We start from the raw sequence: 18,100 nt of genomic DNA, 5'->3' as shown, positions 1-18,100 counted from the left end.
GCCGCGTCATATGGCCAGCATGACTAAGCCGCTTCTGGCGAACCAGAGCAGCACACGGAAACGGCGTTTACCTTCCTGCTGTAGTGGTACCTATTTATCTACTTACACTTTGATGTGCTTTCGAACTACTAGGTTGGCAGGAGCTGGGACCGAGCAACGGGAGCTCACCGCATCGCGGGGATTCGAACCGTCAACCTTCTGATCGGCAAGCCCTAGGCTCAGTGGTTTAACTCTCAGCGCCACCCGCATCCCTTAGCCTTAGTTTTGGTTAAAGTTGAAATCTTCTGCTGCTTAGACATATTTATCTGAATACCTCTGTTTTGAAGATGATTTCAGTTTCTGTTAATTGGTTAATTGGTTCTCATGGGAAACTTACAGATTCTGGCTTCACACAATTAACTCAAGGCAGTGTCAATTTACTCTTGGCAGAAAGCCAAGGTCTGCCTGACCTAGAAACTACTCTCTTCTGATTGGTTAACGACCAGCACTGAACTCTGTTATCAAGGAATGCTAGCACAGTTGGTTTTTGTTAGGTGTTAGGAGTAGAAGTGCTGTGTATATGGTTGGAGAGAGAGAGAGAAAGGATTTATTTTGCTTTGCGTTGTATGCAGAAACTCTGCCGCTTTTATTTTCTTTTAATAAATCCTGTAAATAGTTATTCTGCGTCTAGCCGACTAGTCATTTCCACCTCAACTAGCTTCTGCGCTGTGCAGGAAAACTCTGCTACGTTTGGGCTAAAGCCACTAGAGCTATGCCTGACACTTCAAAATTCTAAGAGATTTGCTCACTAGCACCTGGATGGACTTTCTGCCAGCAGTAATTCAGTTGTCTCCATGGCTGCTCAGAAGTTCCTGTGGTTCCCCCTTCCTTTCTCCTGCTGCTGGACTATGGGCAAAAAAAACCCCAGTCTGGCTTGTCATGTCATCTGAACCTGGGTCATGGTTTGTTTCCAAACAAGCAACAAACAGTAACCAAGGTTTGTTCCTGAATTATCATTTGGGTGGGGGAGAAGCACCACAGGGACTTTTGAGCATTGTGCACCGACATGCTGCTCATTCATGTTAAGTCATAGTTTTTTATTTAAGCTATGGCTTATTTAAACTATGGTTTAGTGTGACATGTGGACTCGGCCACTGGGTCAGAGAACATACATTTGATGTCCAGATTTACATGCAGCTATGCATGACTTAGCATTAACTTCTTTGCCTGCAACAGTGTACAGTGTGTTGGCATTTCATATATGTTTTGTTCTATTTTTAACACACTCCTAAAAAAAGAAAGGTGACAAACAGCATTGTGCATGCAGAAGGGATTTTCTGCATTTTGAAAATCATCTGGGAAGGCCTCTAGTTTCCTTTTAAAAATCTGCACAAAGTCCATTGTTCTTTCTTCTGCTTCTTCTCTTCTGAAACTTTGACCCTAGACAGGAGGTAGAATAAATCTGAGAATCTTTCGTTCATTCAGGAGTTCTTTCATGAGGAACTGACACGATATGCAGTACAGTATAGAGGGATGGATTTGGTAGAGCACCTTTGGTAGAGACGCCTCTTTTTCTGCTTTGAGAAGTGGGGCACCAGTAAGAGTTAAAAGTCCTGGAGCTGGAGTTGCCCTTGATTTTTCAGAAAATAGGCAAATAATCCCCCTTCTCCAGAGTGCCATGAAGGACTTGGGAAAGTTGCATTTAGGGACTGGACCTGTGCACAATGCCTAATCTTTAACTATATTGCACCTCAATGGAGATAATGATTTTTAGCACATCTTATACAATTTCAGCAGGGTGTTTTCATGTCTTTCTACCTGACCTGCTTTTGCCAAACAGTTATATAAGGTTTTGGCCTAGTAGTAAGAAGATGCAAGCAGCAAATCCCACAAAGATGTTCTCTGTTCTGTTGGGCATTATACCACCAGCACTTGCATTTGATGCAGGACCTTGTGTAAACCTTCCTGCCTTTCTTTTTTTCCACTTTCTTGAATTTCTCCCCTCTACCCCCACCTGCTTTACAACTTGTTCAAATACCAAGAATGAAGTATAATATAGTATTTTCTGTTAGCATCAGGTTTCCATACTATCCTGAATGAATTGTGCAGCTTGGTGTGGGTTCTATATCTAGATAGTCAGGAGGTGGATAGTGGCTGGCCAAATAGCATCACCACTCTTCTCAGGGAGTTCTCACAAAGGGAACAGGACCCCGACATTTCCCCCTGTTATAACAGACAGCTCAACGCTCCTGCTGAGCACTGGAAGGGCCAGTTTGCAGACTGCTCTGAGCTGTGTGAGCTGGAGAGCCATACCAATTTGCAGCTATCTTAATAATAGGGGGGGGGGGCGGATTGAGAAAACAGTTTAAAAGCAGGTTATCCTACTTTTTTCCTTTGGTTGCTTTTATCCCAGTGAGAGGAAAGTGAGTGAGAGAAGTAATCTGGGCAGTTAGACAAAATGCCAGTGGTGTCAGTTGTGGACATGGCCTGTAACCTTTGTACTGAGCTTCTAGTTTGTTCTTACTTCCTAGTCTGGGGTACTGGTAGATGTTTTGGGGTATTTTTTTATATTAAGAGTTCAAATGGTAGCAGCCAGAAGAGGAGCCCCTTGAAAATGAATGAAGTACGGAATACATATTTGTGCCCTTAAGTGGTGTAGTGTTTAGTCTCATGCCTTTCTCTTTCTGTCTCTTTCTTCTCTCTCTCCTGCTGAGTATTCAGCAGTTGGGGGACCTGAAATTGCTCTCAGTGCTTCAGGGAATGAGGATGCTAGGATATTTTGTGGCAACCAGTGACAATTCAGAAAAGTTGGTGATTTTTTCCCTTTGGAGATGCATAGATCACTGAGACTCTGCTGTTCTTTATAGCTGGGGTGTGTGGACGTAGCCAGGATTTATGTTAGGGGGACAGGCTTTATGTGGGGGTGGGCTGGGGCAGAACCAAGCTATCTTAAACACGATTGATCAATTAAGTACTGTATTTATATTTATTTGCTGGTACTTGATTTGGGTGAGGCAGATGCCACCCCTCCCCCCGGCTACACCCATGCTAACCACCAACTTAGATGGCTTTAAAAAGGATTAGACAAATTCACGGAGGAGGAGGCTGTCGACATTATTAGCTAGGATGGGTTTGCTGTGCATCCACAGCTGGAGGCAGTAATGCTTCTATGTACCAATTGTCAGAAACCACAGGAAGGAAGAGTGTTCTTTTCTTCGAATCCTCCTTGCAGGTTTCCCACAGGTATCTAGTTATGTGATAACAGGGTGCTGGACTAGATGGGCCTTAGCCAGAAGACTTCTTATGTTCCTTACGTCCTGCACTGGCTGCCTATCCTGAGCCCAGTTCAAGGTTGATGTTGACATATAAAGCCATACACAGCTTGGGGCCTGATTATCTGAAGGAGCACATCTCCCCTCTGTATGTTGAGATCAGGAGTGGAGACATTTCTGTCATCCATCACTGGGTGAGGTGCATAGTGTGGTGACATGGGATAGGGTCTTCTTGGTGGTAGTGTCCTGTCTCAGCAGTAGCCTCCCCTATGAGGTACATCTGACACCATCGTTCATCTTCTAGTTCCAGTTGCAACACATACCTTTTTTCTGGGCTATTATTGGTTGTCCAATTACTGTACAAATTTTATTTTATGTTACTGTTTCTTGCTTGTTACATATTAGTATGGTGTTACTGTTGTTTGGATGGTGTATATTGCATGTTACAGTTTTTATTGTTTTAAGTGTAAACCAAGTGTTCTCCATGCCAGAAGCTAGTAGAAGTAGGATCATTTTAAAATAAGAATTCAGATTTTCAGGGTAGAGATTTTCAGATTCTCCACTAAAACTGAGCAGTCTGTGAATCAGACCTTCAGATAAACAGCCACAGGCAAATTGCACTTCTACAGACAGTTGTGTGGTGGAGCATTCCATGCTCTTGAGCCAGTGATCTCTGTGAAATTTCTTAAAGCTGAGCCAATGATCAAAGCATATTATAGCTGCTCATGTGAGAAGTGTCCAGTAAACCACCATCACAAAGACTCAGGGCAGCTGTCTTAGTCCCTAGCAGTGATTGCCTTGGATGGTGACATTCACCATGGAGGCTTAGTTACCTTGGAAACATGTTTTAACTGCATCTCTGCTCTGAAGAACCCATTTGAAGCTGCTCTTCTGCCACGAAGGCTGATGCCTCTAAGTACAATATGGGCAGCAGACTCTTTCAAGCTGGAGTCAGTGTGGCATTTAGGGCATGCCACAGTCCCCAAAGCACAATTCATTACACTAGCAAATGAAGCTATAAACACAAGGCTAGGTATTAACACATAGAGGCATGTTAATAGCATGAGGACAGCAGGTGTGTGCATGTTACTGGGTGGTGAGCTCATTAGTGCTCTAAATCTGAGGGCAAAATGTTATCTTCTAAATGCAAGGATGAAATGTGTAGGGTTTTTTTAAAAAAGGAATTTGCAAAGAAGTTGTCTTTGGTTGTCATGGTTATGTCTGTGATCACTAGACTGAGATGGAAATTGCTTCTCTGCCGTATTTGCTTAGATTATGTTTTAGCCTAAAATGAATTTCTAAACATTTTATCTGTCCTTCTGTGATTAACCTGATGCATACAGACACCTGTAAAATAATACTAGTGTTATTGGATCATGTGGCCCTCACTATCCTTCAGCTGTTTTCATATCCAAAAGATAAGAGAGCCCCACCTACCCTCAGTGCCATGGTTGGTTCTAACTCCTTTCCTGTTCTATCATCTTCCCTGTAGTTATTGACTCGGGCTGAAATCTTTTCCAAATGGATGAATATACTTTCACATGGGGCAGACTCCCTCCCACCTTATCTTGCTTGTGTTTTTATCCTACTAGTCATATTAACCTGGCCCACCCAATGCCCACTTGAGTAACTCATTAGACCTTCCACAGTGTGCCTGATTTGTAACATTGTCTCATGACAGAGGATAAATTCTGAGCCTTTCAAGCCTCCAGATCATGGATAGGGCAAACTCAGGCCCGAGAGCCGGATTTGACCCAATCACCTTTTAAATCCGGCCTGCGGACGGTCCGGGAATAAGCACATTTTTACATGAGTAGAATGTGTCCTTTTATTTAAAATGCATCTCTGGGTTATTTGTGGGCCCTGCCTGGTGTTTTTACATGAGTAGAATGTGTCCTTTTATTTAGAATGCATCTCTGGGTTATCTGTGGGGCATAGGAATTCGTTCATCCCCCCCAAAAAAAGTCCGGCCTCCCACAAGGTCTGAGGGACAGTGGACCAGGCTCCTGCTGAAAAAGTTTGCTGACCCCTGCTCCAGATAAATGATCAGTTGGCAGCTGGATAATCTTTTGTTCTGGATCCTACCAGATTGCCCTTGTCTTAAATGGGCTCCCTGTTCTGGGAGTTCTCAGCTAGCGGATTATAGAGCATGTGGCTTTCTTGAACGGTGGTAGTTCTATAAGTAGGAATGCTCTTCATGATAATGCTCTAGCTGTACCTGTAAAGTTTGGCTTACAGACTGACATTAAGCCGATCCAGCTAGAAAATGATGAAGAGCCTTTGACATAAAACTTCTTTGTATGGTTTCCTTACTGGGAAATTTCAGGCTAAGAATTTGATCACAGAACTGTTATATCTACACCTAGCTCCAGAGCAGAAAATTCCTGTCAGTTCACATAATCAGAAGGGGATTCTTTCACTTGCCAAATAAGCTCCAAGTAAAACAGAAGTGCCTGTGTTTGAAAATTTCTTTCTATTGTTACCAGTGATTGTAATAACACTGTCAAGTATATAAATTTCTTACCAGTATTCAGAATGCAGCAATTCTACATAAACCATTCATGAGTCAAACATTTTCCAGTTACTAATCTGTCCACTCTCCTTGGGCGACTGTTGATATAAAAGAGGGATGGAGAATCCAGTGGCTAACATTTTCTTCTCTCCAGGCAATACTCCCAAGAGGAATCAGAAACGACATGTCCTGCCCTAAGAAACTTGGCACACTGTGTAGTATCTGCTTGGGTGTCATGCATGCTATTATAAAACTAGTCAAGCTATTGCAGGGCTGCACTATACCTGCTTCTGCCTTGTGCATCATCAGCACAAATGACAGCTGAGGTTGGTTCTCGGTGCCCTGTGCTGTCAATGTTTGAAACTGAAAGCAGGCAGCTGAATTCCCAGACCCTTGCTGCTACTTAAGGTGCTGACAAGTAGGGGGAGGAAATCCTCTGTGTCAGTTGATTTGAATGGCAACTGACTCAACATGGTATTGAACAGGAAGGATAAATCTGGGACAACAATACTTCAGTTTCTGTGCCTGCTTATCTGTGAGGGACAGGATTCTAATTAATCAAACATTTTCTTTGAAGACTTTGAGCAAGTATCTGCTTATGATAATGTAGTTGCATTAAAAAAAACCCTTTTCATTCTTTTCTCAGCTCTGATTAATCTATTGAAGTTTCTCTTGTCCAACGAGACTGTTTTGCTGGCAAAACACAACATCTTTACATTGGCTCTCATGGTGAGTTTTTTCTGGGGGACAGTGAGAGTTAATAGCACTAAATTCAAAACATAGGAATTAGTGTGGAGCATGCCCACTCCAACACACACACACACACACACACACACACACCAGATAATAATCTTATTGGAGCCATTTTTAGAAGTTCTGTTCTATATCACGGCATCTCTGTTTTTCTGTGTATCTGGGTTGGGAGCACTTATTTTTGGCTCAAGCTGGAATTGGATTCAAGGACTTTTCCTGCTTCTGGATATCTGTTTGGAATGTCAAAGCATTTGGGCAAGGTGTTCAGTGGAAATGTGAAAGAGGGAGGAAAGCCCCTTCATGTGTATGTTGTTCACTGTTGTGCTGTGTGACAAATGGATGTGTCACTGCTTTGGGTAACAAGTGGAGTCTGCTCAAACAAATGAAACAGTTGCATTGTATCCCCATCCCCTAACAAGACTGAACATACTCAGGAATTCAGCCAGCCTGGAACAGGAACCTTGTACAGTAGTGGCTTACATGGGAGAGTGGGAGGTCCCCTGCAGTGCTGTATAATGTGAGAGGGCTCAGGTTTGGGCCTGGTTGCTGGATGGGGATGTTCTCGAGAGTGGTAAAAGGAAAATGCCTCCCCCATCACGCCCCACTGCTTTTCTTTCCCCTAGCCTAGAAACAGCCCTGTATAGAGCAAGGAAAGGAGGGTTTTTTTAACCCTCTCAGGATACTTGCTTCTGCCCCTAAGCTCTGTTCTCTTTTTTTTTGCTTCGGCAGACTCTCTTCTCCTTCAGTAATCCAATTTCCTTCCCTCCCTCAAGGGAAGGATGCCTGCTTTCAGTGTTTTGGGTGGCTTATAACAACCTGCATTGTTATCTGATTACCCTAAATTTATCAGGGAAAGAAAAAGGTGGTTTATAATCAATTGAGGTGAAACACTTGTTATCTACAAAAATTAAGTAATGACTTCTTTATTTTAAATGCTTAGATAACTGCATATATTATGTGGCACATTTCCCCTGTAGTAATTCCTGTAGCTTTTGTTTTTGAAGGTGGTAAACCTGTTTAACATGTTCATCACATATGGAGATACCTTCCTTCCGACTCCTAGCAGCTATGATGAGCTATACTATGAAATCATCAGAATGCACCAGAGTTTTGATAACCTGTATTCTATGGGTGAGTAGTGTTGGATGACTTGGTTTGCTGTTGACAAAACACACAGATATGACAGATAAACTGTGTGGGTGGGTGTGAGAGCAATTGTGTACGATGCCTGATCAGCACGTGTGCTCACTGTGTGGCTGTTCGTTACCACATGGATGTGAAATAATCCTGTTCAAAAAGGATAAAGGTTCCTTGTTCTTGGCGAAGGACATTTTGAAAGCGACTCTTCAGGAGCAGACATCCAGAAACGATGCTGTTTGGGTACAGAATTGCCATCTGGTTCACCTGTGTGTACATGAAAGTGTGTTTGTTTGCTATTGCCAGGCATATAATATTTAAATGGTAGCAAGGCGCATGGTGCCCTCATTTAGACTGAGCCAGCCTGCCGTGCGCAGAGAGTTCCCAGCTGGGAAAATATGCCTTAGTCTCAGGTCAGAGAGCAAGCGCACCCCCCAGAGCCAATCAGCAGCAGGAGTTGGTGTTGTAAACAAGAGGTGAAAAAAGCATTTGATGGATGCACAACAAGGAATCCACTGTACAGAACAGGGAGCACGTAGGCCTGCTAGCATCCACAGAACCAGGTCAATGCCTCAGAAGCAGTTGGAAAACACCCCCCCCAATACCCTTTTTAAAATAGTGCAGCAGACAGTCTAGATCTGTAAATGATGTTTTTGGGTGGGGGAGTGAAGTTGCAGAGAGATGCAGTGAAATGCTGTAGAGCAAATACTTAGTAGGGAGGCAGAATGAAGGAGAGGCAGGAATGCTGGCAGGGAAACATAACCAAGGAGTATATGAATGCACTTACCTCTGAGTAACACTTTAGAAGGGCTGCATATAAAGGGCCAGCCCTCCCTGCCTCCCGTTGTTTTCCTCTCCTTTTAGAAACATTAGTCCGGCAAGCATATAACAAGGGTTAAATGGTCATTCATAGAAGGGACGTAGTTGATCCATTCACACAGCATGTTAATGTTAGAACAGTTTGTAATGGCGCTGGTTGCTTCCTCACGAGTAATCTGCTCCAAACTCTGTGGCTGGTTTTTACAGAGTTTTGTTATATACTTACGTACAAGACAGAGCAACAAAAAGCAGGACCGTTCTATCCTGAATCAGAATCCGGAAGCACCGCCCTTCGGGACTTCCGCCAACAGAACACGCTAGGTGTTCTGAATCTCCTCTCTGCGCGCCTCTTTCCCCACCTCCGCTGTTGGGGTGATGGGGCTGGTGGAGAACCTCCCCACTGGAACTGCCAAGTTGGGGAGCCGGTGCTGTCTCCTCTGGCACCTCCCTCTCCTGCGTGCTCTGGTCCAACCCTCCAACGCTTCCCTTTGGGAACCTTCCCCTCTCAGCATCCTCAAGGCTTTGCACCGCTTCCTGAGGGTCAGCACCACCTTCTGTGGACTGCTCCGAAGCGCTGACATTCCAGGCTCCTACTGCATCAGAGAGCCCATGTCCCCACTACCTGGACTCTCCGCTGACCCCTGGTGGTCCCTTGACACAGTTACATAAAACTCTTACAATAGCCTCTTCCAATAAACATCAATAATAACTTTAAAACAAAAAAATTGAATGTACATGCATATTCAAAGTGAGAAGAAATAAAAGGAAAAATGTGTTTTCCCATTTTTTTAATTAAAGATTTTCTTGATTTACAAAAGTGTGTGCAATGTCTCTCGTAATGTTTTTACAAATCAGTTTCATTTGTTGAGACATTGGGAAGAAAAGGGGAAAAGAGGTAGATGGGGAAAAGATGGGTGGGGGTGGGGTCAGGTGACGATGTTTCTATTTTACTTAATTTATATGGGCTTTTTGTCAGCGTCACTTGTGTTTTCCCATATTGTTTCTGCTGTATGCTGAAGAGTGAAGGCAATAAGCTTCTTAATAGTTTTATTTATATGTTTATTTATATGTTGAGCAGCACAGTGAAGTTCCAGGAAGGTTCCTTAGATTGTGATGTGTTTTTGGAGTCCTATCCTCTTCATTATACCCTTACATTGGTATAAAGTAAATACATGCACATTATTTACTCATGTGGTGGTGGTCACATTTGGATGATGCCTGTACTTCATCTAAGATTATTTATATATTTCCAATAATTTGTTTAGTTACTTGATTGCTTTGGAAAATGTTGCACTGTTGTCAAAATAGGTGCCATAGAATGTAATCTTTAATCTTTTTTTCTTTCAGTTTTGAGGCTATCTACCAACGCTGGCCAGTGGAAGGAGCCAGCCAGCAAGGTGACACACGCATTGGTCAACATACGGTAAGAAAAGGAGAGCAATTAACTGTAGCATGAAGGTTTTTGGTACTCATTTGTGCATTCTTGCTTGTTTCTTAGCCAGGATTTTGGGGTTGGGGTGGGATATAAACCTGAAATAGTTTTGTAGCACCTTGGTTCCCCCACTCCCCACAAAAAAATAAAGTGCTATATTGCCTTGTTTGCTGAACATGCTCCCACTTCAGCAGTGATTGCTTTTGTAAACTTAGGGGTACAACAACTCGTATGTTCTTTAAAATGGGTTATGGTATGAGTTTCAAAATACATTGTTCTCTAAGAGTAAGATGTAGACTTACTTTGGGTAGTCAGGAGCAAGTATTTGAATGCATTGTTTGCAATACTCTTTGCTGTTCCCAGAAGTTCCATTTTTTAAAGCTATGAGCAAGTATCTATGAGCTCATCCTCAATATATCCCTGTGGAATGATACATGATTCTGCTGGTAGGGAGGCTGATTGGCTAATGGGCTTTCCTCCAGCTTACAGGGGCTGCTGGAATCAATAGTGGCTGGCATGTTGGGTGATGGCTTAGGAGGCTGTCCCCAAGGTAATATTTAAAATGAAAAATTGGAATAAAAACCAATACTTAAAAGCAGATTATGGCCTGAAGAGTATTCCTTTCTCAAGGGGCATGCAAACAACCAATTGCTAGAGCCTACAATTCATCTTTCTTGAGAGGCTGTTTGAGAATTTGTGTCTCTTGCCTTTTGGTTCAGCAGCGGCTACTGCTGAAGACTGGAAGACTAGCCAGGTTGGGAGAGAAGTTACTTTTAAATGTTTGGGGGTTGTGTAACTGGAAGTTTAAAATTGAACAGCCCATGATTCACTAAGAAGTACCAAATCTTCCCCCTTGAGTTCCCTAAGAGCTAGTCATTGTGTCAGGGTAAGAAGGATTAGAAAGTCAGGCATAGAAGTCATGCTTCCCCTGTGACACAAAACTTACCTTTGTTGTGGTGTCTCCAGTTTCTTTGCTCAGGAAGACAGCATGTGGAAAACAAACTTCCTCCAGGCATTTTCCAAGTAATTTTATGTGTCTGTAAACCACCATTAAAGATTCTCTCTGCAGGCCTGTGGGTTTCACGTCCTTATATATAGGTTCTGCAAGATTTACTCTGCTGCGCTCTTTATTTTTCATGAACAGAGTTAAATGAAGCTCTTGGGGATTGATAATGCTCTAAATGTACCAGCTGAACAGGCGGTCATAGGTAGGGGGTTGCTATCTAAAATGCCATAGAAAATTGAGCCTGCCCTTGCCATGGTCTGAATCTTTTGGGCGGGGGGGAACTGCTTAGAAAAGTCTCTGGAACTGAGAGTATAAGCAAAGTGAATTATGCTTGCAAATTGGAGGGATGTGACTGGAGAACAGTCTGGCTGTTATTTCCTCTGTGGGCTCCTTGACAATTATTTACTATAATTGATCTTCTTGGACAATAGGAAAACAGCCACTAGACCGTAGCAGCAGAGAACGATCCTGCAATCTCTTTTGGTGTTTGCCCAACTAATACTTAAGAATGCAGTCTTAAACCTGTTTATTGGGGGGAGGTAAGCCCCACTGAATTCAGTAAGACTTACTTTTGAGTAGACACAGTTAGGATTGCTCTGCAGATCCGTTCCTTGAATTCCACATCCATAAACTTGCATGGAAAACTAAATTAACTTGAATGGGAAGTAGTTTCTTACTGATGAATTTCTTACCTGGCAGGCATTGATTCATTATATGTAGTTTGGGGAGGTTAGTTCGCTAAACTAAAGTGGCATAAGTGGCATACTCTTCCCTATTAACCTGTGGGTTTTAGCTTTGACCCACAACTGTTTTGATGGAGGGGGCCTGAAACTGTATTTTAAAGTACTTAATTTTTTAGTGTTTGAGCATTATGCAGCTATGTCATAGTTGGCTTGTTTAGGGCTTTCTTAGATTTGTCTTGTCATTTGGAGGTAGTGGTGGTGGTTCTGCTCTTCCCTCACTTTCACTCTGGAGATGGATGTTAAAGCAACATGATATTGCATAGGAGGTGTTGGCTTTACAAATCTTTTCTTGCTCATAATTTTCACCTGCCTCTATCTGCCTGGACCTGCAGATGCTGAGAGTTGTCCAGGGACTAGGGCCCTGAGCAGGCAGACAGCATTGATAGCACTTGTTGCCCCAGGTGTGTAGCAGCTGCTGAGACAGCTACGGTATATAAAACTTACCTGCCTTGTGGGTGGGGCTGTCATAAAGGGGCAACACCAAAGGGAACCGTCCCTTTCGGGGCGGCACTTTGGGGGGTTGGAACGAGGGCATGGGCTAGCCTCCTTGTGGTAAGATCAATGTTTTTAAGTGGGATGGGGATGTTTTAAATTGTTTAATTGTTAAGCATATTTTTATTAGTTTGTATACACTTTTCTTGTTAATTGTTTTAATTATTTCTATTGGGATTTTTTGTTTTTTTATTTTGTAATCTTACCCTATCTAAAACCGCCACGGTTTTTCCCCGGATGTCGAGACATTTGTAAGCGCGCGGCCATTGCCCCCATTCGCAAGTCGAAAAATTCGGTTGTCAAGTCGTTCGTAAGTCGAGGTACCACTGTAAGTGATACCCAAGCTCTATAAGAGATCTTTTAGTAATCTGGTCCTTGTTGATTGCTCAGCATTTTCCCACCTTTTCTCATTTGATACCTTGTGTGCTTGCATTTTTTATTTTTTTGCTCCTTTACATTTTGAGTACTATTTTACACCAGATGTTTGTTTTCAAATGACTTTGAGGCAAAATGCCCTTCTCCTTACCTTCCACTTTGTGCCATTGGTTTAGTTGATTCTAATATTAAGTAGCCCATAGTGCATTTTTGTTTGAACTTTTGATTTTCCAAATCTGGCTAGCAAAGTAAATGGGTCAGTAAAAGAAGACATATCTTTAACTCCTGCAAAGTAATTAATTGTTCAGGTAATTCTTAGTCCTTTAGTGCTTTAGCAGTGCCATAGCTATGGGGGGTGGGGGCTAGCTGGGTTTTTTTTTTGCCTGGGTGAAGCCTCCAGAGGGGGTGCCATTGAGGCTCCCAGTCTTTGTGTATGTGTATGCAAATGCCCATGGGTGGGATTGGATTCAGGTAGGCAGCTGTGTTGGTGTGACGCAGTCGAAATGAATAAAAAAATATAAAAAATTGTCCAGTAGCACCTTAGAGACCAGCTAAGTTTGTTCTGGGTATAAGCTTTCGTGAGCATGCACACTTCTTCAGATATCTTTTGCACGTGGGTGGGGTGGGTGTGCCCAACTGGATCTTTGACCCAGGTGAAATAAAGCCTAGTTTCAACCCTAGTTTTAGTAACACAGTTAATGAACCAACCAGAGTAAGGTTTGTCTGCTGGACAGGTATTATCAATAAGCTCTTCTTCCAAATATTTCTGGCTCTGTAGTATCAGTTGGCTGGATTCTAGCTTAAAATTCATGTTAAGGCAAGCTTCTGTATAAAGGTAAACAAAATTACGTGCCAAGAAAATCTGAGTCTTGTAGCCTTCATAAATTGAGCAAATGTACATGTAATGAAACTCATGTATTCTGTTTGTTATAGGCCTGGGGAGAGTCAAGGCACAAGGCAGGGCACTCAAGTCTCAGGTGCTGACTCACCACCACCACCACCTGTGCACATCTAATGCTGATATTTCACTAGGCATTGTCCATAGACTTTCAATACTATCCTTGTAGTCACAGAGGCTAGAAACTTGCTTTTAAAAAGATTTTAAAATCTATCATTTTCAGGAAGTTGAATCCTCTTCCCAAAATTCATGTCTCCATCTGCATAGCATGATGGTGGAATATACTTTCCGCTGTCAAAATGGCAAACCTGTCAGTGTCCAGTCACCCTTGATTGTTGCAGAATTTGCCATATTTTCAAGTTGCATGTATCATGTGATGGTTTCCCATGTAAAACGACTGGCTGTGTTGGTTGAGGTACTCAGCTATAAGGTCGATAACTGGAAAGCTGACCTTCACTTCCGCAAGGAAATAAGCAGCTTTCTAGGCGATCAATTTTTCCAGACTAATGAGCCCCTTTACATTAACATCTTGCAGGTTTGCATTTAATGAGACTTTTATTAATGCAGGGTTTGAAGGGACATCCTCTGATTGCTTACTAAGTGATGGAGGTGGCGCCTGAATCATTGTATTCTTTTAATAGACTTTCTTCTGATCACTAATTTTCTCAAGGTGAATAAATAGATTAACCCCATGATTAATAGATTCAATTGCTCCATTATCTGCAATGCAGTCAAATCATTTAAGGTATTTTTTCACCACTGAAACATTTTGAAATTGGCTAGTGAAGTCTTTGCTATGCTACCTAGGCTAATAGATCTTTGATGCTTCATTTGGGTAATTGTGTTTCTTCTGGTGCTGTCCATTGTGGTGTCTCTGCCTCAATGCCACTGCTTGCTTTATTATCTCAGAATGCAAAGTTGCTCTGCTCTAGTTGCCCTTGTTAGTCCTCTTTTAATACTCGAGGCCCTGCTGCGTTCAACATTGTCACGAGTGTGATTAGTGAGGTGTGGCTGCTGTTAGAACATAATTTCTGCATGTGTATATAATGGATATGCTAGCTGTCGGGTTGTGCTGGCAGTAGTAGGGCTGTAAATGATTTAATATTCAGGTGATTTCCTTTACAGAATTTGAGAGTCGATCATATTATAGTTGGGCTCAGGTGCTTGATGAATGTAAGTCAAACTTCTAGGTCGTTCGCATGATGAAACAGGGAGACTGAAAGGGTTCCCCATGAATGTTCATTATTATCCCAGCCTGTCCATTGTATAATTTACCAGTTCAGAAACCTCATACTTGAAAGTAAGAAAATGTCTTGCTGTTAAACTTATTTCCAAGATATCACAAGAACTGTTCTCATTTGGGGTGCAAACCTAATCCAGTGCAGGATCTGAAATTATTGGTATTGTTAAGGGTTTCCTTTCTGCCAGAGTGTTTTTTCCCACCTGTCCATTCAAATTACTTTGGTGCCCTGGGAATATGGAGTGTATGAATTTGCCTGTTCCTGTCGATAGCAGTGTCCTATACTGCCACATTGCATAAATGGACACATTTAAAGCTAGATTTCCCCTTTCCCCTTCTTATACACCTCCTTATCTTTTCCTTAGGTGCCTTTTGGCTTCATCAACACTGATTGTTATGCTCCCATAATAAACTCCATCTAGTTGTAGTATAATGACTCCGTTTATATTGTTCACTGAGGTACGTTTAACAGTAATGACCTTTGGCATACTGTCACTGCTAATCTAGCTTGGTTGATCTGAAATTGCAGGATAACAAAGAGCAGCCAAGTGGCTAAAAATGCAGTCCTAGTTGTTATTGGGTTTATCGCTGAGATCAGGAATAGGTTCTAAAATGCAGTTGCAGGAATAGGATAGAGATGTTTTCTCTATCCGTAGATTCTCTCCCCCCCCCCCTTTGGATGTTGTACAATGGGGTATGGAATGGGAAGGAGAAGAAAGCAGGCAGGAGGGGAAAGTAGCAACAGGCTCTTGAGGGGAAGAAACGGAGAGGTAGCAATTTTGAGAGGCTGCTTGGAGCGCCTCATGAAATGTGGCTAATGCATTTCATAGAGAGAGAAAATAAAGTGATTTCTCCCTCCGCATTTCCTTTAAGTGAAACATTGTATCTGTGTATTGCTTTAGGCATATTGCACAGTTGGTGTAAGGCATTTTGTGAGCTGCTTTTGATGCTGAGTATATTTTATTGGTTAAAAATTCCTCTGTAATATCTTTCTTAGCTGCGGAAGCAAATTAAAGGGTGTTTTTGGCAGGGTGTGGGTGTGCAATGTGAGGCACAGAAGAGTTACATGTTTCTCTTTTGCACATATACATGGTAAGACCAGAGATAGGGAGACCTGACTTTCCAGCCTTTTTCTTCCCCCTGCTAGCTTTTTTAATAGGTATCTTTCAAAGATTCATTCCTTCTACATATCAACACTTCATGAAGTGGCAAAAATATCTGACCAAAATATTGTTCGTTGTTATTCTACATCAGGCATCCCCAAACTTCGGCCCTCCAGATGTTTTGGACTACAATTCCCATCTTCCCCGACCAATGGTCCTGTTAGCTAGGGATCATGGGAGTTGTAGGCCAAAACATCTGGAGGGCCGCAGTTTGGGGATGCCTGTTCTACATCTTGTGTCTCCTTCACCCCTCTGGTCTTTTTATTTTTAAGGATGTCTGCCTCCACAAAGGTGTGTGGAGACTGTGGGAATTGGTGTCCATATAATATCTTGGGTTTCTGCTATGGCAGCTTTTCTGCCCTGTGCAGAACTAACTCTCCTAATTACATAGTCATGCAATCATCAGAAGCAGGCTGTGGACATATGAAGCTACTCTGATATTGACTACTCTGCCTATGTCTGTCAACCCTGAAAGCAGCTTTCCTCCTCAAGTTCAGATACAACTTTCTCCACTAAAGCACAAATTCTTTCTACTGCTCTGAACAACATTTATGGACAAAAATGTTTTCAAACCAATCCCAAACTCTGGTGTCAACTTCTGGCTAAGCTGGAAGCCTGGTTATTCTTTTTTGAAAAAAATAATTTATTTTGCAAATATAACAGATGGAAAGAGAGAGACAAAGAGATGGAAACATTGCCAGCTGACATTAACAATATTCCATCAATCCTAACTTAAAGGCTTAAACATACAAGGATTCCTTGTGCCCGAATAGGTTCCAAAATCAGAGATGGATGCTTACAAGCCATGCAATGAAACGTAGAAAGGCCAGTGAGATCTTCAGACCACTGAACAGTGGGCAGTCCAGCGTTTATCTTTCCAGACTTGCAATATAAGTTTCTTAGCCACCATAAGGATTTCTGAAATCCACTTTTGTTGTCCACCTATTCATCCTCTGACCATAGGGCTATAATTTAAGAGTGTCTGAGCACCCACAGATATAAAGGATTTTTCCAGAACAGAGTTAAGATGAACTAGCCAGTTTTTTTCTGATAAAGGCGTGCTGTGGAGTTCAATGTACTGTACTTGGAGCACCAATGTTAAAACAATACATATAGATACTAAAGCAACTTTCCATCAATTGCACTGAATGAAACACTCTAAATCTGCTGTATATTCCATGCATCTCTAAGTTCCTGAACATCAATTTACAGCATTCCAATAAACTTTTAGAAACCATTATTATGAGTTTAGCTTTCTGTGAAGATCCAATTATTTGAGGCACTCAAAGCTGATGGCCCATAAATGGACTCTAAAAGGTGCTGCAGTTAAATATATTGCCCTTCAGGTCTAGTGGGTTAGTGGTGTCTGCACCACAAAACAGAAAATGACAACAATTCTCTATCTGATCCTATTAACTGGTCTAACATATACATCCCACTATCAACCCCTTCTTCAAAAATGAGGTTAATCTAGCTGTCCTTAACCACTGTTGGTGTTGATGCAGACATAACATTGAATTGAATTGAATTGAAGGGCAGGCAGCAGGAATTTATGCTCCAAAATGGCAGGGCTGGAGGAAAGAGATCAATTGGGTGTATGGTTCCCCATTTCCCCCTAACACAGCTCCTTTTGACTGAAATAAAATTCTGCCTTTAGCTGGGGACTTGAGCAGCAAGAGCAGATGGACTCCAAAGGAAGAGCAATCTTTTTTCCAAGCCAGTTGGACTAATGATTTTAAACAGGGTAGCTGAAGAAATAAAGCGGAAGGCAATATGCTTTGATGTATCCATGCAAAACCTGTGGAGCTACCACCTGTTCTTTCAGCTAATCTCTCAGAACTGTGGAGCTCCATGTGTAACTTCTCAGCAGAAGCAACCTAAAACCCTGTTTTTTCTTCTTCTCAGCATATTTTACAGTTAGTATTTACATAAGAGATAATATTTCTAGAAACTCAATCCTGCATTATGTAGCTTTATTATTAATTATTTATATAGTGCATTTAATATGCAAAAGCCTGCTCAGTACTTTTTCTTGTTTGTTCGTACACCTCTAAGGTAGGCGGTCTAAGGTAGGCGGCGGTAGTTTCTGCTGTATAAATGAGAAAATGAACTCAAGATGTAGGACTGTAGATAAGAATTGCATTGTGTACTGTATTAACAAAACCTTCATTCAGCAATCTGTATAACATGCCTAGTTGTGTTAGTTGCCTTAATTTGCACCATTCCACTATTAGTTGTGTGGTGGAGCAGGGAGTTGTGGAGGAGGCTGAACTTTACCC

At 42.1% G+C, this 18,100-nt stretch overlaps 1 protein-coding gene across 3 annotated transcripts in view; it reads left to right on the top strand.

Annotated features, from left to right (window-relative positions):
* Window positions 1-18,100, top strand: part of ARMH3 (armadillo like helical domain containing 3) — a 118,425-nt gene that overhangs the window by 43,271 nt on the left and 57,054 nt on the right. For all 3 annotated transcript variants that reach the window (XM_035133314.3, XM_035133313.3, XM_035133312.3), the window contains exons 22-24: window positions 6,410-6,492; window positions 7,521-7,647; window positions 9,820-9,895. In XM_035133314.3, the coding sequence (XP_034989205.1) occupies window positions 6,410-6,492; window positions 7,521-7,647; window positions 9,820-9,895 (286 nt within the window). The remainder of the gene's footprint in view (window positions 1-6,409; window positions 6,493-7,520; window positions 7,648-9,819; window positions 9,896-18,100) is intronic.

Source organism: Zootoca vivipara, chromosome 5, assembly GCF_965207765.1.
Source record: "Zootoca vivipara chromosome 5, rZooViv2.hap1.1, whole genome shotgun sequence".
Lineage (NCBI taxonomy): Eukaryota > Metazoa > Chordata > Lepidosauria > Squamata > Lacertidae > Zootoca > Zootoca vivipara.
The sequence above is the reverse complement of the archived record's forward strand: the minus strand, read 5'-3'. Positions and strand labels throughout refer to the sequence as shown.